Genomic DNA, 20,376 nt, shown 5'->3' on the forward strand with positions numbered 1-20,376 from the left:
CTGATCTTCTTACCTGTAAAAGCAAACTGGCCAGAAGCTAAAATTTTAAAACTGCTTATTACGAATTCTGGATCTCATAGAGAATCATTAACATTGGGCAAAGTTCCCAAGAAGGAACTCCAGGAACTAGGAACTGGGGTATTACTAAAGATAAGGGCTACATAACAACCTAAACAACAAAGAAATGGCTAATTCCAGTAAGACAGTCTTGCAGCTACAAAACTTTAGCTGAATATATTTGGTAAGCTCAGGGAGGGAAGGGAACTCTAGCAATAAAGCATGTACTTCTAGAACCTCTCTGAAGACCTGGTACAAAAGAGGTCTAAGAAACAGCTCTATAACTCCAGGAAACATTAATTAGAAAACAACACTAAAGGCACCTGAATTAAAAAGGAACTAAAACTGCAGCAAAGAACAGCAATAAAAAAATAAAACCACTTTGCAAAAACGATTTTGCAATCATAATAAAGACTTAGCATTACAAAGGGATTGAAGCAGCAAGAGAAAGATGTAATACACAATAAACTTCTCCAAACAGACCCCTTGCAAACCATTAACAAAAATCAACAAAGCTGTTTTGAAATACAGACACCACTGAGTGTATTTCAACACGGTGAACTCCCTAAATGGCTTAATCCCACCTCTGAACCGACTTTTGGTGCACTTGCACTCTCATTCCTCCTCAGTGCTCCCATCTTTAAGTTATATAAAAATCCAACTTTCCTTCCTGCTCATACTTCACAGGTCTCTCATCTTCTTGTTCTCTAGACTCCACTCATTCTCCAACTCTACCTCTGAGTAGGGCTAAACTTCCCACTTTTCAAAAAGCGAAACAAACTGAGAGTTTGTTTCACTTCTGTCACAGACTACATTGTTACTCGTACACTGAAGATGCACACAATGTTTTACCTGGTTTATTATACAAAGTAACTAGTTTAGACCTGTGTGGCTGAAAAGCAAGGGGCTGAACTCACTCGTGCAGGCCATGAAACTAAATTGTGCAGCGAGCATGTGAGTAAAGTACTATTTACACAGCAGAACCATATGATTCAGAGATCATCAAGACCTTTGCTCCACAAAGCCTGCAGCCGAACAACTGAGACGTGCCCATGAGTATGACAGTTAGAATTTTCGGATTAATTCAATCTGACCTAGTCTACTTTTGCTCGTGTTTTAAGAGATTCTTATCACCTGAAACCATTTAACAAATGCATAGCGACTATTTCAGAGCTGTACTGAACTGCAACACCCGTAAAAGCCTTGGAGAGCTCAAAAGGAAACTTGTGAGATTTCCTCGTGAGCTGTTTACAAGGGTTATTTATACACAGTTCTGGTGGAGGGGTATCTCCGGGGGACTGTAAGAGATTGAGCAGCTACTCGGGGACATCGCACGGATCATGTACTCCAGTTAACCTTGAGATCACCTAGCCCGTGGTAACACAGCCACAAGGACACACCAAGCAGTAAATGACCTCCAGCACTCCTCCCAGCTGGGCAATATGAAGGTCAAACTGGAGAAGCAACGGGTGTTTCGCATCAGCTTCATCCACAGGTTGTGATAATTACGGCAATCACATTTCTGCACGGGTGGGACTGAGAAACGCCGGATTAACCTGCAATGCCCCAGAAAGCCTCTCCCAGAAAACAAGTATTTTTCTAGTGTCCTGAAGAGTTTAGGGTAACAAACTTTAGAAGTCTTCTCCACCTGTTGCTCAGCTCGTCCTGCTCAAGGGCGGATGCGAGCGAGCACTCCCAGAAGTTCAGGACTTCCCTGACGCTTACGTTAGTTTTCCACACGGGACAACAGCCCTCAACGCCCGCCGTGACGGCTAGAAAGGGCTTCGGGAACACCCTGTGTCCACTCGGAAACTTTATTATTAACAGACAGAGCGGGAGAGGAGCCCAGCGGAGAAGCTGGACGCCGGCGGCGCGGGGCGCTCGCCTCTCCGAGACCCCCTCGACCACGGCTGCCGGGCGGGAGGAGCTCGGCCCCGCGCCCCGCCGCGGGCCCCCGCGGCCGCACCGGGCAGGGCCCGCGGGGCCGGGGCGGCGGGAAGGGCGCGGTGGGTGCGCACCGCGCGGCCGGAGGCGCTGCCCGGGGCTCGCCCCCCCGCCCCGCACTCACCGCCCGCCGCAGCCGCTGCGCCGCCGCCGCCCGCAACATGGTTCCGCCGGCCGCCCCGCGCCGCTCTCGCGAGAGCACGGCCCGCCCCGCCCCGCCCCGCCCCGCCGCCCCATTGGGCCGGGCCCGGGGCCAATACGCGGCAGCGGCGCCGCGGGCGGAGCGGGGAGCGGAGCGGGGAGCGGAGCGGAGCGGCCGCGCTTGTGCTCCGGGAGCCCCGCTCCGCCCGCTGAGCCCGGCCCGCCGAGCCCTGCCCGCTCCGCCCGCTGAGCCCGGCCCGCCGAGCCCTGCCCGCTCCGCCCGCTGAGCCCGGCCCGCTCCGCCCGGCCCGCTCCGCCCGCTGAGCCCGGCCCGCTGAACCCTGCCCGGCCCGCTGAACCCTGCCCGGCCCGCTGTCCTTCCCGCACCGCCCGGCTGTCTCTCCGAGCCCCCCGCTGACACCGGCACTGCCGGCTGCGTTGCCCCGCAGCACTGGCTGTTCCCCCGCACAGCCGGCTGTGTCCCCCCTCCCTGCCGGCTGGATCTGCCCGTCCCGTCCCGTCCGGTAACCGGGCCGTACCGGTGGGCGAGAGCGAAGTTGCCGCTGCCGTGGGGCGCCCGTGCAGCTCCCGCGGAGCGCCTCGAGGGGAGCGGAGCCCTTCCAGCCCAAACGGACCCGGTACCAGCGCCAGCCTCCTGCGGCCGCCTTCGCGCCGTCCCCCTGCGCTGCTTCCACAGAGGGTTAAAGCCTTTAAAGGGAAAAAAAAACCAACAGAAAGCAGAGTTATGCCTTCAAATGCCGGTGGTACTTGCCAGATCCTACCCTAAGCCAATGAAATGTGTCTTGCAAAGAGAAAGAAAAGTTAATTTACTGCTGTGGAGCCAACAACAGCCTGGGAGAGTGTGGGCCGCGCCTGTGGCTGCCCTTGGGCTGCCGATCCCCCCGGGCCACGCTCCCGACACCACGAGGCACAGCAGAAGCAGCAGAGATGATGTGGGGACGGGGTGTGTGGCACCCTGAAAAGCCCAGATGTCACGGTCCTTCCCAAAGGTAGCGCCCTACCAGTTGTCCAAACCACACCTAAACTTCAAGGGCCAGTCAGGTACCACCAGCCCTGGATGCATCCTCTCACCACGACAGATTTCTGCTCGCCTCACCCACACCGCTGTGCTTGGCCCCAAGCAACATTAGGCAACAGCTCATGAGCTCTGAATAATTCATACATCTATTTTATTATTATTATGATTTCTCAGAACCAAGGCAAGACATCTTGTGCCTGCCCCTTACACGGCACCAGCATGCCCCAGGGACAAGACTGAGACTCGCTGTTTTTCCATACCTCCAGATTTATTTTTATTTTTGCTGGGGGGCAGGAGAGGTATTTAAAAATCAATGAAGCCAAATGTTTCAAGACAAATTCGCTGCTAAAGTATGTGCTATGGTTCTCTGAAAACCTGATGTCCTGGAGAAGTTGGCAGGAGCTGCCACACTGGAGCAACTGGTCCTGCCAGCACAGGAGCCCCAAGCACGAACAGATTTGGGACACTCCACAATGGAATTCCCATCCCAGAAAACACAAGACAGTAAGCTACGAATGCAGTTTCTTCTTTCCCATCCTGAAGTGGTTTCGAGTGTAAAAAAGCTCCCAAACATTCCCCCTCCTCCCATCCCCCCCCCCCCCCCCCAGCAATTATGGCTCTTGGATTTTTTTCTCCAAGAATCAGCAGTGATCTCCAGCATGTCAGTGATTCGTTCTGCATTGCTAAGTCTCTCCATAAGAAAGCAAAAGGCCGATTGATCAAAAAGGCTCTTCGACTTTGCCACAGTCTTGGCACAGGATCACCTCTTAAATTTATTCTGCCACATGATTTTCACATCAAATGCCAAAAAGTGCTGCTTTACAGCAAAAGCTAACCAGGTCCAGCAACTCAAACATCTAAATGGACAATTTACTTCGTCTCAAATCTCCAATCTCAAATGTCTCTAGAACAGAAGAAAAGCAGCTGTCCTGCATATTACAGCGTTCTGCCCCCAGAGCACTACCTTAACTCCTAAAGCCCCAAAGGAGGGCTCTGAAGGGAAGAGCTAAAGGAGGTGGCAAACCTCCTTCAGGGCCTGTGTCTCATTATACGGATTAAAGTAGCTCCAGGGCTGCTCTGACTTCTGCCTGGTCTGGCTCCACCCGTCAGTCCCCGAAAAAGGAAGAAAATAAAATGAGTGTTTGGAGCTGCCTGTGCATTGCCTGGTCTGTGCAAACGACCAAGTGAAAAAAAAAACCCCAACTGTTTGCATAGAGATGAGGGGGGAAATGGTTTTGCAGAAGCCACGGTACCCTGAGAGGAGCTTAAAAAGAGGATTAATATTTGATGTGGCTCTTTATCACCAGTTTGAATGACGATTAAGGTGCAGTGTAACTCTTCAGAGATGTGGAGTTTTATGCAGTTTAGAAATCCCTACCTGCACCCTAGGTAATCCAACAAAAGGAACAGCAAAGGCAAAATAAGAATATCCTAGGCGTCCTTAATTTGCCCATTATGTCTTTTTAATTGGGGTGTTTTACTCATTAAAAGCGTGGCATGTAATTTCATAATCCTATTTTAAGCTCCGAAACTAAGCTTCCAATATGCACATCTCACGCGGATGAAATCTTTACAGCAAACGTACGCCTAAAAACCCCAAACCACAGGAATAAACAAAGTGATCTCGTTCAAGCTGGGGCTTTGCCACCTCACACTGAAACAAAAGTGAACTGCCATCAAAAGTACTAATCACATCGTAGCCAAGAATAAATCGATCCTTTTGCAGCACGTCTGGCTTCACAGCAGACACATCGTGTTTCCATGAGCAGAGTGACATCGCTGCTCTTTAAGTCAGACTTACAGGTATAGCATCACCAATTCCGAGACATGACAGGCTTTTTATTATATTTTCTGTTTATAATTTTGGTTCAAATCCTCAGCAACACTTCAGATGCACAAATCCTTATTGAAACTGGCTTGATGCGGATTACAGCCTGAAGCACAAAGGAAGTCTTTATCACTTATGGCCAGTGTTTTAGGAGCTTATAACTGTAATCAGGTAGGGATTATATCGGCATGATCCATACAAGCTGAACCATGGCAAAAAGCTTTTTTCTATTTCACCTGCCCATGACAATAACAAAAACGGAAAATATGCAACAAACAGGTGCCGCTGAAGGTAGAATCGCTTTCCACTGCAGGCAGAAGTTACTACTTTGTATTTTGGAAGAAAAATGAGTCATTAATTAGTGGAAGCAGATCCTTGTATGGTGCATTGTTATCCAGGATTATTTCATTAGGATTTGCTGACCCAATTTCTGCATTGGAAAGAGAATTACATTTTTTCACACTATGGGGATAGGGGAAAAGGAAAAATAATAACATATATTATTCAAACTTTTAAAAATATGGTTGCAAACGAGGAGACAGGTACCTGTATTGGTATCTCTAGAGAAGCCTAATGAAAGAAGGACCATTACAAATATGTAATGATGTCTTCCCTAGAATCGGATTTTGGTTTTCTTAAAATACATAATTCCTAATTAAAACATATGGAATCCAGCTAATACAGCCTCATGACTAAGGGATTTAGTGAAGAGCAGGAATTTTTTTTTATTACTGCTATGATGGTCCCTCTGTCACAGGTCATCCTCAGCTTACTCCTCCTGCAATCACCCTGGGGATAGCTGACTCAGATAAATTAAAAGAGCTTCATTTGGGAAGCTTCCCCAACACACGAAAGGATTCGCCTCCTAATCTGTCAAAATCCAATAATGTTAAAGCAACTGCAACCTGCTGACAGCTCAGCAGGACCCCCAAACTGATGGAGAGGACCCACAGCCCAGCTCCGGATGGGACTAAAACCCACCTCGGAAGCAGCAGCGGGAGAGGTTTCTGCAGCTGAAATGTTTTGTGCCCAAGGGCTGTCAGCCCACAGGGTCCGAGTGGCTCAGCCACGTTGCCAGTCCCCCCCTTGCCCACAGCCACGAGCTGTGCACGAGGAGGGACGCGTGACCCCGGAGTCCTGCTCTCTGCCCCGCATCATCACTGGCACAAAAACTCATCCCCACATGTGTGACTTTGGAGGTCCTTTACAAGAGCCTGTCCCAGGTGTGCTTAGCGCTCTGCTCAGATCACCTTACAGCCGCTCACCTGCACGGCTCTGAGCAGCAGCTGGCGTTTCATGAGGCCTTACAGGAGCCTTTGCAACGGGACAATGCCACAAGCCCTGCTGACAAATTCGGGGACAGGGGAAAGAACTCCACCCCACAGCAGGGACAACCCTTCTAACACTGAGCCTACAAAACCACCACAGGCAGGTATTTTCTCTTTTTTATAAACTACTCTCTCTTGCTCTCAAACTCCGTGTGGCAGCCAAGTAACAAGGGACCCTGGGAGAAACATCACTGCATATTCCTAACATTGCTGCATATTCCTAAAACAACAAGATCACCTGAGGAGTTCAAGAAGCCCTTTCCACCAAGCTCTCAGGAAAACGGGACCCTCATAACCTCCCGAAAGCAAAGGCTCAGGTTACCTTGGAAGGCAACATGTCCTGCCCAGGAGTGATGGTGGTTTGTGGAGGACAGGGGAGACAATGCTGGTGAGAAGAGCTCGGCTGCCCTCCCAGTGCAGACACCTGGATGGGGTTTTGCAACCTGCCGACCTCCTTCTGCACGCAGCTCACCTTGTCGCCTTGCCGTTAATGGCAGATGCGTGTAAGATTCTCTGACGTGCTGCAGCAGCATTATTTTTTAAAGGGGTAGCTGCACTTTTTTTGCCCATTAAACTGCTGGAAAGGAATCCAGATGCCACAGTATTCCCACTCACACCAGCCCGAGCCATTCGTGCAGCAGCAGGGACAGTCACTCCAAGGGAACAGCTCTTTCCATGCCTCTAAGCACTTTTCAAGGAAAGTTGCTTTTTCCTTTTTCCTTTTTCCTTTCTGTTCCAGCTCAGTCGATAGCACTTGTGTGTAAGCACAGCAGCTGCAGTAGGTTTTGTTTTCAGCGTTTTTGTACCTGCTTGATTTGTGATATTTTTATTGCAGAGCCCATTAGGGAGGAGAAGCTCCTGGGGAAGTCACCTGTCCCTTATCGCACCTGCTGACAAAGGCTAATGTACCTCCTGCTTGCCCTGTCACAAAGTCTAAGATGAAGTCTACAAAGTTTGCAATTTACCCATTGCCTTTAATCCTGCAGATAATGGCATAACGAGATGCAGTGTCTGGGGGTCGAACCTTAACTATACCCTTAGTTGTCCGTTGCAGTGAAAGTAGTTAACAAGCAGGATGAGAGAGTAAGGCAGCCTGTCCTGCACTGGCAGGCAGCACCAAGACCAGATGCATCTCTGGGAGAGATGACTGAGGTCAACCATAAATTAACAGGCTCACTGTGAGGGAAAAAAATAATAATTCTGTGTCCAATTGCATGGTCTGATGTGAAGGCGACCAGAGGAGATGGGCCAATAAGTCTTTTCTGCACTCATGAACTTTCTGAATCCTTCTTATCCGGAGGGAAAAAATGGCAAGGGCTGCCTTTGCCATGTTACCATGGCTGACTCTTAATCACTAGCAGGGCTGGCAGTAGCTCTTGTGCAACACCACTTTCCCCAGCGCTGGGCCCTGTTCCCCTGCAATGCTCCCAACCCCTGCTGGTCTCAGAAGAATTGAGCCCAAAGCTCCACATAGCAATTCAAATGCATCACCAGACATTAGGCCACCGGGTTAACCACTGTTTAATTTCGTCACATTTGTTTGTGAGTTATGTACGTGCCTTTCTTTTGTCAACATCTCCTTTTAGAAAGGATATTGATTTTGTTTTCAAAGACTCTCGAAAATAAAATGAATGACTACATTCTAAGGAAGAGTCATTTTCTCAACAGCTGTAAATAATTTATTGTTCGCAACCCACCCAGATCAAAAGATACTTCATCAACTGATGTGGCAAAATCTGGTGCAAGCTGCATTTCTATTATCTCAGATCCAATTAACCATTTGGAGCAGACTAAAACATAACTAGATCAATCCAGAATCAGATTAATATCCAATCCATAATCACATTAATCACAATCTGTCCATAATTAGCCATCAGATAATCCCATTGGACAGGAGGTGACATGCAGTATCCCATTATCTCATTAATTATCTATTTTCAGTATCAGACATTGTGCCCAAACACAAGGAAATGTTTTTTAAAGGGAAAATGGATGGGGAATTCTCGTTTTGCTACATCTGCCCCATTGAAGCTCCCAGTGTCTCAGTGTTGGAGTTTTACCACATTTCTTTGTTTTGCCACATTCTGCTAGGACCAAGAGAGGTTTTTTGAGACATCATCCTTTTAATAAAATATGACTATCTTAGGAAGATGGATATATAAAACATTTGTTTCATGTGAACAAGTTTGTGAAAGAAAGAAAACTCTTCATCAAAGGTTTTAATGGTAACATGATAACAATAGCTTTGCAATGCTAAATCTTATTGCAGATGGTTCCTGTCCTTTTTTGTAATGTAAGTGAAATTGCGTTCCATCTGTTTTAATTTTATAATGGACTTAATCCATGGTTGGCTCTGAAAGAATCGGCATTTACTGCCTTTGCAATCTGCTGCAAACAAAACCAAATAGTTACCATTTCCCCCTTCTAGAGGGAACTTGTATTTCTACTTGGGAGCAAAGCCCAGAGTTGCTCTGTGGAGAGTGGGAAGTACCATTAGCCAGCCTCAACCCACGGGCGGGCAGCCCCTGCCAGCTCTCGCCCCAAACCCAGCCGGAACTGCCGCAAAAGGGAGCGGAATCTCTGGGCACTGGGTGGAGGAGAGCACCGAGTCATCAGTGTGGCAGGAGAGATTGCATTTGGCTCTGACTAGAAAACGCTTCCAGCAGTTCTGAGTTACCTGAATGCAGGTTTCCGGAGGTGCCTCCTGGACTGAATTATTCCATGATTTTATGATGTGCTTTCCCTTACCCCCCCTCAGATTAACCAACAATTAACCTGTTCGTAAAACATGTGGTATTGAGCTGGTTCAACGCCTCACGGCATTACCTGCAGTCATTTTAAAGCTTTTCGTACATCACATAGAGGAGGTGCAGGGCTTTCAGCATTTCCCTGGCAAGTAGTTTTTTGGGCTTTTCTACCAAAGTGCCTGTGCAGCACTGCCTGCCCTGTTCCTACCCGCCCGGTTGTGAAGCGAGTCCAGTCCAACGATACCTGCCTGGTGCCAGCGCACTGCTCTGCTCGGATACAGGTGTGACTGCAGCACAGCTTTGCATAAGTTTGGAAAAAGTTTGGTTGGCTCAGCTACAACTTTACTAATTCCTCAACTGGTGGGAGGTTTGGGAGAGCAGAAAGGATCCTGCCCTCGACTGGGAAAAGGGTGATGCAACACAGAGCATCCCTGCCAAGCTGCTGTATTCTTAGACATGTCTCATTCTCCTATCACTCTGACATTTCTGCATTTTATTGTTAACACGTGCAGATACTGACTCACCCGGGACTCTGAATTCTGGCTCAGGCTGAAGTCACCCTTCTGCACCCTCTTTCCTGCCAGGTGCCCAGGCACGGAACTGTGCTGCCCCACAGTGCTGTAGAGGTTCTCATCACCCATCCCTCGGGGTCACCCCAGTTTGAAGAACCAACAAAACTTCTCCGATCGCCTTCATACCTCTCACCCCCCACCTGGCTCTGCCACTGGCAAGCGAGCCACGCCAGCGGCGGGCAGCAGTGACAGCCCCCAGCAGGCGCCACGGAGGCAGGGAACACACGGGCTCACCCTGCCCTGAGGATGGCACTGCCGCACCGCGCCTCTGCGCCTTCGCACATGCAGGGGCAGGCAGGGATACCAAAATCCCTGGGCGACATCTGTCCCTGCTGAGGTGGGTGCTTCAAATGCCATCCGTCCTCCTTTCCCCCGCGGCTATTGTACAAATTTAAAAGCTTGCTTTCAACATTTGGGGTCCTCAAAGGGGTAGCAGGGGCTGTGGTCAGGCTGGTAGAGCGGGCCAAATAGCGAAACACTTTATCCAGAGGGTCTTCTCCCCCTCCCCAGCCTGTGGGGTTGCATACTTGCAGGGTGCCTGGCTCGCACAAAAGACAAGTGCTTCAGCTGGAAAACCCATCCCGCCTCGCTCTTCTGAGAAAAATGAGCGCAGCTTGCCCTTCCTGAGCCAACATCTAAAGCCACCATGTCCTTCCCAAGCCACACAGGTTGGCAAATGCCTGTCAAATTCCATGCGTAAAATTAAAAAGGTGGAGGAGAAGGACAGGACCAAAGCCCCAAGACGGCGGCAATCTCAATTCCGGCATGTGTAAGCTTTCCTGGACCTTATGAGACACTCGCGCTGCTGTGCTGCAAAGTCTTGGGGAATTTTAACACCGAGTCAAAGGCCACTGAAGTGCCTTCCCTATGTTTCTGCAAGTGCACGGGAAGCCCATGAAGACATGGGGGAAAAGAGGGAAGAAAAAGAACGCAAGGCATAAAAAAGTCACAGGAGAGGTTCAACTGCGGGAACAGCGCGGAAACATGTGCATAAAAATACGGTAAAACACTATTTTTACTCCGCTAATTTCAACTCGTCACGGGGCTGCTGCCCGGGACGGGCGCCCCGACGCCGCGGTCGGTTCCGTTGGGGTCCGTCGGGGCGGCTCATCCGCACACGGGCCTCAGCAGGTGACTGCTCCGCGGGTGCTCAGCGTCCAGCCGGAGCCCGCGGGGCAGCCCCTCCCCGCCCGCCCCGGAGATGCGCTTTCTGCGCAGCGCCGGGACCGTCCCGCCGCTCCCGCCCGCGGGCACCTGCCAGCGGCACGCCGGAACGCTGGGAAAAGAACAACGAAATAAAATGCAAAAAAGATGAGAAAGAGAAGGAAGAGGGAACTAAAAGAAGAAAATTATAGGCGAACTAAAAGTCGAGAAGAATAACTGGGAAAACAGAGGAGGAAAACCAGCTACAATGAATCTCCCTGTGCCCGGGCTGCCGATGCCGCCGATCCTTGCGCGCACAGGGCCGAGGCGCGCCGCGGCGGGCGGGGCGGAGGGTCCCGGGGCGCGGAGGAACTCCTCCCGCCGGGCGCGGGGCCGCGCGCCCCGTCAGCGCCGGCGTCGCGCGGCTCCGGTGCGGGTCCGCGGGTCCCGCGGGGCGTGCGCCCCGCTCCGCGCCCGCCGCGCGCCCATTGTTCGGCGCCGCCAATCCGCGGGCTCTCCCCGCGGCCGCCAATCGCCTCCGGGGGCCGCGCGGTGAGGTCAGCGCCGCTGCGCGCTGACATCACGGCGCGGCCCGGCGGGGCGGGCCCGGGGGGGCGGGCGCGGCCCCCGCCCCGCGCCGCGCGGGTAGTGGTGGAGCGGCGGCTCCGCATCCCGCATCGCTGCCGGTGCGCAGGGGGCCGCCCGCATGGTGGACATCCTCCTGCCGCGGCCGCTCCCGGGCGCCATGGGGGAGCCCTCCAAGAGTAAGTGCGCGCAGCGCAGCGGAACGCGGGGCGAGGCGGACGGGCGTGCGCGGGACTCCGCGGGGCGAGCTCCGCGCCGCCTCTGCCGTCGGGTGGACTAGCGGACCGCGGGCGCGCTGACAGCGCCGGGAAGGGCTGCGGCCCCACGGCGGGCGCGGACGGCTGCGGGCTCGGCCCCGGGCAACTCCGGTGCCGCTATTCCCGTTCGTGCCCAGCGCTTCCCGGCCCCGCTGGCCCCGTTCCCTACCGAATGCCTGTCCTTTCTGCTGTCCGCGCCGCTGAGCTCATTTCTTTCTGCTGTTTCCATTTCTTCCTCTGCTTCCCTCTGTTTTTCCTTTCTTTTATTCTTTCTTTGCCCGTGCTGCCGTTTTTCTTTCTTTATCTCTTTCGTGTTTCAGTTAGTATGGGGTTTTTTAATCTTTCCGTCTTTTTTTTTTTTTTTAAATTTCATTTTCTTTCTGTTCTTGTTTAGTTTAATTTCTATTTCTGTTTCTTTGATTCCATGTCTCTTACTGTTTTCATTTGTCCATGTTCCCATTTTAACTGTCTCTGAGTTTTAGATGCTTTTGTATCTCTTTCCATCATTCTGTTTTAATTTCTTTTTCCTTCTCTCTTTTCTTTATTTCTTTCCTAATTTTTTTCAAGTTTTCATCAGCCGTTGTTTTATTGCTTTCCTGTTTCTGCTTTTATTTTCATTTTCCGAAATTCTGCTTTTACGTCTCTGTCTTTCTGCATTTATTTGCCTTGATCAAGTTTCTGTCCTTTTTTTCTGTCTTTTTTTTTTCCTTTCTTCCCCCCCCCTCCCCACCCCCCGGCCGTATTCGTCTCCTTTCGCGTTTCCATCATTTCTGTCCATGTATCTGTCTTTATTTCTCTTTCTTCTTCTTTTGGAAAAAAAAAACCCAAAACAAATCAGAATAAGAAAAAAAGATGAAGTGTAAAAAAGAAAAGGTGCCTTTCCCTAGTTGCCGGCGCCTGCTCTGGCACCCTGCCGGCTCTGACCGTCCCCCGCTCGCTCCCGGCAGGGCGGCCGGGGCTGGCCCTGTGCGCGGGCTGCGGGGGCCGCATCCAGGACCCCTTCCTGCTGCGGGTGTCGCCGGACCTGGAGTGGCACGTCGCCTGCCTCAAGTGCGCCGAGTGCGGGCAGCCCCTGGACGAGACCTGCACATGCTTCCTGCGCGACGGCAAGGCCTACTGCAAACGGGATTACAGCAGGTGACCCCGAATGCGCCAACGCTCCTTAGAAAAAAAAAACCCAAAAAACAAAACCAAAAAACCAAACAAACAAACAAACAAAAAAAACACCCAAAAAACAGACACGAAAAAGTACAAAACCCCATAAGCCCCCCGAATTTCCCCCAACGAAAACTCGATTCTCGGCCGCTGCCCGCCCCCGCGGCACCTCCTGGAGCCGCCCCGACGGCGCGGCCGCGGGCTCTGACGGTGCGTCGCGTCTCCGCAGGCTCTTCGGCATCAAGTGCGCCCAGTGCCGGGCGGCGTTCAGCAGCAGCGACCTGGTGATGCGCGCCCGCGACCACGTCTACCACCTGGAGTGCTTCCGCTGCGCCGCCTGCGGCCGCCAGCTCCTGCCCGGCGACCAGTTCTGCCTGCGGGAGCGCGACCTGCTCTGCCGCGCCGACCACGGGCCGCCCCCCGACGGCGCCGCCGCCCGCGGACCGCGCAGCCCCGCGCTGCCGCCGGCCGCCGCCGCGCACCTGGCAGGTACCGGCTCCCCGTCGGGGCGGGCGGCGGGGCGGGGAGGGTGTCGGGGGCGGGGGGGGGGGCTGCGGCGGGCGAGCGGGCGGCGGCGCTGACGGTGCGCGCCCTCCCCGCCCGTCGCAGAGCCGGTGCCCGGGCGGCCGCCCGCCCCGCGGCCGCCGGCGCACAAAGCGGCGGAGAAGACCACCCGCGTGCGGACGGTGCTGAACGAGAAGCAGCTGCACACGCTGCGGACCTGCTACGCCGCCAACCCGCGCCCCGACGCCCTGATGAAGGAGCAGCTTGTGGAAATGACGGGGCTCAGTCCCCGTGTCATCCGCGTCTGGTTCCAGAACAAGCGCTGCAAGGACAAGAAAAAGTCCATCCTCATGAAGCAGCTCCAGCAGCAGCAGCACAGCGACAAGACGGTGAGCGCCCGCCCTCCCTGCCGGGGAGGGAGAGGCGGCTGGGGGGCTCGGGCGGCAGTCGCGCTGAATCTCCGTGTGCCCGCAGAGCCTGCAGGGCCTCACCGGGACGCCGCTGGTGGCCGGCAGCCCCATCCGCCACGAGAGCGCCGTGCAGGGCAGCGCCGTGGAGGTCCAGACCTACCAACCGCCCTGGAAGGCGCTCAGCGAGTTCGCCCTGCAGAACGACCTGGAGCAGCCCGCCGCCTTCCAGCAGCTGGTGAGCCACGCCGGGCCGTCCGTCGGGCCGCAGGGGACGGGCGGATCGCGGGCCGCCGGGCCCGGGTGCCGCGGAAGGGGGGACGGGGCAGGGGGCGACCGCGCCGGGCCCTCACCGCCGCTACTCCCCCAGGTCTCCTTCTCCGAGTCCGGCTCCTTGGGCACCTCTTCCGGCAGCGACGTGACCTCGCTGTCCTCCCAGCTCCCCGACACCCCCAACAGCATGGTACCCAGCCCGGCCGAGACGTGAAGCGGCCCGTCCGCCGCGCCGCGGGACCTCCGCATGCCTGCGCTCCCTGCATGAGACACCCGGCCCCGGGCCGCTCCCAGAGCGTCGGACAAACGCCTTTGTTTTTTAATTATTCTTATTTAAAAACAAACAAAAATATGTTACTGATGGCCAAAAAAGCACCGGGATCCTCGCTGCCTTCACCAGACCGGAGAGAGAGCCCCCGCCCTGGTTATTTCGTGGTTTTGGTTTTTTTTCCCATGCGGATTTCGATGTTTCTTTTTCCCCAAAGAAACGCGGATTTCCCCGCCGAAGCCCGGCATGGTGACAGGCTGCCTCGCCAGCCTCTGGCCATGGGGACGGTTTTTCTTCCCTTTTTGGAAGGGAAAAATACATAATAGTTTTAAAAAATCTACAAAACGGGGAGAGACTCCTCCGGCGTGCGGCCGCGGAGCCGGCCTGGACCTCCCTCCGCGCCGTCCAGCCTCATCTCACACCGATGCCTCTCCCGGGCCGCGGTCCCCGGCCCCGCTCGATCGCTGGAAAAACGGGACGCGGAAACCAGACTTTTTAACGGGAAAACCAGTACTAAAAATGTTAAGTTATCAATGGATGAAGGACGGATTGTTTGAGCCTTTAATGATCAAAAGTAAGTTATTGTTATTTATTGTCAGAGTCAGCGGTTGAATAGTGGGATTAAATATTTTGGACTTAATAAAAAAAAAAAAAAGAAAAGAAAAATGGATTTAAACGAAAAAAACAAAACCGGATTTTAAAAAGTGGCGGAAGCGCGGGGAAGGGGCACCTCAGGCGCGGAGCGGCGCGGCCATATGGATCGGGAGCGGAACAGAGCGAGTCGGGACGGGCAGAGGCCCGGCTTCTCCCGCACGGCCTCACCGCACCGTGCTAATCGGCTTTCAGAACCGGGCCGCTTATTTATAGCCGGAGAGGCGGGCGCAGGTTTCCCTTTCGGAGCAGCCCCCAGGCTCGCCCGGCCGTGCCCGCACCTGCCGCCGTGCGGGACGGCCTCGCCTGCTCCCTGGGGTGGCGGGGCTGGGCGGCGGGGGCTCCCCCGGGGCCGGGAGGCGACCCCTACCCTCCCCCGTATCCATCCCCCCGTCCAGACCACGGCGACGACTCCTTATCTGCCTCCGGCATCACACGGGAGCGCGGTCCAGCTCCCGCGCCCTCCCCCTTCCCCGCGCCGGACCGCTCAGCACCGGCTCCCGGTGGGATCGCCGGCCCGGCCAAACTCGAGCCACGGCAAACCGCGTCCTCATCCCCGGGCACCCGGGGAGCGGGGGGAGAGCCGGGACCTGCCCGAGCCCTCCGGGCCGCAGGGGACGGGCGGCGCGGCGCAGGGGTGGCTCCAGCAGCCTGCCAGGCTGCGGAGCGGCTGTGCGGGGGCCGGGCTCCCAGGGCGAAGCGCCATCGGGGCGCACGGGGCCGTCTCAGCCCGGGGCTGCTCTGCACCGCCGGGACGGGCAATCTCCCGGCCGGGGACAGCTGGCGATGGGGGATCCTGCCGCCCTCCCAGCCCCGCCGCGGGGCCGCCGCGGTTACCTGGCTCCGTCCGCCTCGGGCTGGCGCTCCGCGGGGCCGGACCGGAGCGAGGTGCGCGGCCTCGCCCCAGGCCCGCGCCGGGCAGCCGCGGGAGGCGCGGGCGCCGCGGTCGGGGCCGCCACGAACGGACCGTTTCGGTGCCCAAGGCGGCCCCAGAGCTGGCCCCGGCTCCGGCTCCGGGCGCGCTGCCGGTGGCCGGCCGGGCCGCGGGGCCGGTAGCCGCCGCAGCGCAGCGCCGGGGCGCCGCCGAGCGCGGGAAGGGCGCCGGGCCGGGCCGGAGCCGCGGAGCGCTCACCCCGCGGGGAACACCGAGGGGCGGCAGCGAGCCCGGCCCGCGTCCCACCCAGACGATAAAAATGCACGAGGGCTAAAAAATCTGCCTGAGGTGACGTGTCCTCAATCACACAAAAAATTACAAGCAAACTTTTCCCAGGGCCAGACCTGACGAATTACTTTGATTTGATTCTGATTGACTCTTAATTAACGAGAAAGACATCTTATGAGTGTTTTTTTTTTCCCTCTCTTTCTGAATCGTGTTGCTTACGGTAACTCAAACATATTGATGATTTTAACACAGAAATCACGCAAGACAGAATAAGTTATTTTATTACAAGATATATAGAACATATTTTCTCTATTTGCAACCTTATTTCAGCAGTTCTGCAGTGCAAGTCCCACCACAGGGCAGAAAACAGCAAAATCATGACATTGCATACAAGAACGAAATAAACTCAAATTATCAAAATTACAAAACAAAACTTGGAAGTATCTACAGTACTTATACAAATAGTGCAAATTATATATCTACAGCATAAGTATTTAGAGTATCAAAAATGTTTAGGAACAGCGTTTTAAAGAAGGTAAATCAGCAGGAACTGGTCAGTGTGACGATGTTAGGGATTTAAAAACTAAATACAACTCTTATTTTTTCAAGAAGAACTGTCGAGCTTCTTCCCAGGACTGCCGGGGGAATCTGTTGGAGAGCTCAAGATAATCTTGAGAACTGAAAAATTTTTCTGTTGAAGACAGAACATAAAATTACCAAGTTATTCCCTCATAAGATAAAATGGCAATAAAACAAGAATAATGAATGTGCAGCCAATCTGAGATACTTTAAGTAATTCACTCCCCTCTCCCTATCCAAAGACCGTGGGGTGACACTTCTGTGGAGCTTGGGACATCTGTGCTCGGCTTTAAGAACGGGGGCAGAGGCTCTGATGAGCAAAGGTTCCCATTTGTAAGCTGCCCAGGCTCTCCCCCCTATGCAGAGGAACATTTTTCACCTCTGTACACTTCACGTTCTTGGACCCACGGGGGACCAGCTCAGCCTCATTCTGCTCCGGGCAGAAAGGCCTCAGCTGCCTTTTCTGCTCAGCAGTTTCTTTTTCTTACCACAAAGGGCTGCAGAAGAGTTGTGCTCCCGACTCCGCCGAGCTCAGAGCATAAGCAGAAACTGCAGCTTTCACTCTCGAGAGTGTGCAGTGATGTGGACAGGACTTCACTGTGCACAGCTTTGAGGGTCTGACCCTCCACAGAGCACCCAACTATGAAGTTCGTGCTTTCGGGTTTTATTCCCGTCAGTGTTATTATTCCCATTTGTTTCTGGGGACACTATCTTTCAGATTCAAGCGATACAAGAGATAAAAATAATCCTGCCTACACTATTATTAAGTCAACTTTTTCTGCAACTGGGGAATGTTTAGAAATCACACTCACACGTCACCACATCTTTGTTTAAAAGTTCCTCCAGTTCGAATAGTGAAAATAAAAAACAAGTTTTCCACTTGGATTTCAGATGTTTCTCAAGCAGATTCTCATGCAAACACAATCCTGGAAAGCTGGTGCTGCAGACATTGCACGAGGCTGCTTTAGACTGAGACATCTGATGTTGCCAATAAAAATCTCCATAAAGTTACCTTAATTTTATAACTTGTTTTTAAACAAAAACTTTATGCTTTAGACCTAGAACCATTCATCTCCTGGCAAACGCTGAGGAAATGGTGGTGGATTTCTGCATGTGATAAGGGAGAAATGACTGTCCGAGCGTCGCATTTTATGCACAATACGGCTACTCAGGACCAGATGCCCATCAGCACTTGAATTTCAGCTGTGTTTAGCAAGTAACAGCCATCTCAGCTGAGAATCCTTCAAATGTTTAGCCTAGAAAGGTTGACTGCATTTAAAATAATATTTATAATAACTGAGGGGGGAAAAAAATCGTGACTCTTCTGCAAACTGACACACTTTAAAGGACAATTACAGGACAGTATTTTAGAGATTTTTGGCTCCCTGGATGTATTGGCATGGCTGCATACCTTCTGCAACCTAAAACTTTTGAAGGCAGCCTTTGTGTCAGCTAATTAAATATGTGCAGGTACAGTATCACATTTTAAGACATGATACCACATGGCGCTGAATAAAGATTAACAGGCCGAATCCCTGATCGACGAGCAGCAGACTGGAAGACACGTATGTGTAGGTCAGGATGTAAGCCAGGGAGCCCACCCCCAAACTGTCAAATCCTGCTGCAATTTACTGTATTTCTTCTCAGCCATGCTGATCCAAAAAACTTAAATCACGCTATCTACACATTTTGATACCCACTGTTACTCTGTTACACTGCAGGGAACGTACCCCTCTGCTGAGATAACTGATTTTCCATTTGGCCTGAGCTCTGTGCAAAATCCTACAGGGAAAAAACAAACAAACAAACAAAGACATCAGGTTTTTGGATCTTACGTCTGAGGAATTAAAACAACATTTTAAAGTCTTCACAGTTGTTCAAAAATACTACTACTCCATGTAATCTGTAAATTAACAAATGTGGCTTGTTTGCTACATATCATAACACAATACTGCCAGCACTCAAATTCTGTAATTCACAGTGGATTTTTATACATTTATTTATATCTGTTTTCAAAAAATATATTTTTAGTACACAAGAATCCAAGGCTTTAATGTCTTCTTAGGAAATAGTTATTATTAAGTTTTTTTCTTTATCATGGCCATGTTTCTGTAAAACAAACGGCGTTTCAGAGTTTCGCTCCCAACTCCAAATACACTCTTAAAAAAATTCCTGACTGATCCCAATTTCAGTGGTTGACCCCGGGAGCCTGAGGTGCTGATCTCCTGGGAGAACGTGGAGCTGCTGCCCAGCACTGCTGGCTCTGGCAGCCAGCTGTGCCCCCAGCTGTGCCCCCAGCGTGGAGCACTGCACGATCCCACTGCTGCCGGGCCTTGGGATGCAGCATCCTTGGAGCCAGCACGGACACTGAGCTCACCCAGAGCCAGCGAGCTCCCCACTCCGTATCCTGTCCTTTGCCCGAGTCTCCACCCAGCAGAATACTGAAGAAGGGATTATCCAAGGTAAGATACAACACAGCAAATCACGGATACTCCCGAATGTTTCTACTCATTTCTGCACATCTCCAAACAGAAGTAACAAAAATAAACAGGCTGATGCAAACTTCAGCTGATGGAAATACATCTCTCGGTAGGGAGAGCACTGTAAAATGCAGCAATGCTCTTCCTTTGATTTTTGGCTGCACATTTAACACACTGTATTTAAGTGATATATTCGTACACACCACCAAACTTTTACGTAAACGGGACTTCTTTTTGCGTTCCCTGGCAAAGGAAGAATCTCATTTTCTAGTCACAGGGCAACATTTTACAGTCCTTCCCAAACCTACCGAAGCAAATGAGAGATTTGCTTTGACAAACAGCAGCGAGTTGAAATAGAAGTAGAGAGGCAAGTCCCTTCCGTGTGTGCGGGATCTCAGCATTCCCTGGATCCTGCCAGCACTGCTCTCCGTGTGTGCGCGTGCAGTATTTGGGATTACACTTCAAAATGGGCAAAATACCGAAGGACCAGTGAGGTCAGCAGTGACAGGACACTTCACAGCACACACAACTCTTCCATATTTTAACAGAACACCTTCCTTAAAAATCCCGCAGGCACAGTACACGGACCTGCCATCTGGGATACAACTAACTGGAAATCAAATTAGTAACGTTGGCCCTTATAAATATACTTACGTTTTACCGTAGCTACTGCGGATTTTAGTGCCATTCTATCTCTCATAGCACAGAAATCAAGGTAAACAACCTTAATTATTCATACAGGGAACATTCTCCTCCGCTCTCATGTTTTTTAGCTGAAAAAACCCCAAACTAAACTTGCTGCACTGACTAATAATGCAAAAATTATTTTTTTTCACTTTCACTGTAAGAAAAGCAAAGAAGTTGAATTATAGCGGTGGATTGAACCAGATGTTCATTACTATATGGGAAATGTTTTTTAGCACTAAGTTCCAAACTTATTTTTAAAAAAGTGCTCTGCAATTATTTTAGAATTAAAAGGATAAAAAGTAGCTGCACTCCTAAGTTTGATGTTACACAAAGACTTCTAGTAAATATTTAGTTCTTGTACTTTCTCTCCCAAATGCATGTAGCCTATTCTTGGACTAGCTGTAAAGCATTAGGGAAAGGAGTTTGATTATCGTTTCTTTATCAACAACAGTAACTTTCAGGTGACTGATACAGGGTTACAGACTCCTAAAAGGGTATTATTTTCAGTAGTAGAGTGTTTATGAAAACGGCATTTATTCACTGGAAACAGTCATTAAAATGCAGGAAAA

At 51.9% G+C, this 20,376-nt stretch overlaps 3 protein-coding genes across 4 annotated transcripts in view; 1 reads left to right on the top strand and 2 right to left on the bottom strand.

The window, feature by feature from the left end:
• ETFA (electron transfer flavoprotein subunit alpha) overlaps window positions 1–2,184 on the bottom strand; it is a 29,189-nt gene extending 27,005 nt beyond the window's left edge. Inside the window, exon 1 of the mRNA XM_066196591.1 lies at window positions 2,126–2,184. Coding sequence (XP_066052688.1) covers window positions 2,126–2,164 — 39 coding nt within the window. The 5' untranslated portion in view covers window positions 2,165–2,184. The remainder of the gene's footprint in view (window positions 1–2,125) is intronic.
• Window positions 2,185–11,487: 9,303 nt separating this feature from the next.
• On the top strand, window positions 11,488–14,284 carry ISL2 (ISL LIM homeobox 2). The gene is made up of 6 exons (XM_066196575.1): window positions 11,488–11,563; window positions 12,589–12,778; window positions 13,026–13,285; window positions 13,406–13,689; window positions 13,775–13,945; window positions 14,078–14,284. Exons 1-6 carry the CDS (start codon window positions 11,506–11,508, stop codon window positions 14,192–14,194), a joined length of 1,080 nt encoding a protein of 359 aa, XP_066052672.1. The 5' UTR covers window positions 11,488–11,505; the 3' UTR covers window positions 14,195–14,284.
• A 2,032-nt stretch (window positions 14,285–16,316) lies between these two features.
• Window positions 16,317–20,376, bottom strand: part of SCAPER (S-phase cyclin A associated protein in the ER) — a 140,358-nt gene continuing 136,298 nt past the window's right edge. For both annotated transcript variants that reach the window (XM_066196170.1, XM_066196171.1), the window contains 2 exons: window positions 18,371–18,422; window positions 16,317–16,752 (listed from right to left, as the gene is read on the bottom strand). In XM_066196170.1, the coding sequence (XP_066052267.1) occupies window positions 16,658–16,752; window positions 18,371–18,422 (147 nt within the window). In that variant the 3' untranslated portion in view covers window positions 16,317–16,657. The remainder of the gene's footprint in view (window positions 16,753–18,370; window positions 18,423–20,376) is intronic.

The sequence above is a fragment of the Chamaea fasciata genome, unplaced genomic scaffold (genome assembly GCF_029207755.1).
Source record: "Chamaea fasciata isolate MVZ Bird 193981 ecotype frontalis unplaced genomic scaffold, bChaFas1.0.hap1 SCAF_14, whole genome shotgun sequence".
NCBI lineage: Eukaryota > Metazoa > Chordata > Aves > Passeriformes > Sylviidae > Chamaea > Chamaea fasciata.

Excerpts from the sequence above, each read along its gene's own strand:
- ISL2 (XM_066196575.1), top strand. The coding sequence starts at position 11,506 with ATGGTGGACATCCTCCTGCCGCGGCCGCTCCCGGGCGCCATGGGGGAG. Across the intron at positions 12,779-13,025 it reads TGCAAACGGGATTACAGCAG|GCTCTTCGGCATCAAGTGCG; the intron begins GTGACCCCGAAT and ends GCGTCTCCGCAG. Across the intron at positions 13,286-13,405 it reads CGCCGCCGCGCACCTGGCAG|AGCCGGTGCCCGGGCGGCCG; the intron begins GTACCGGCTCCC and ends CGCCCGTCGCAG.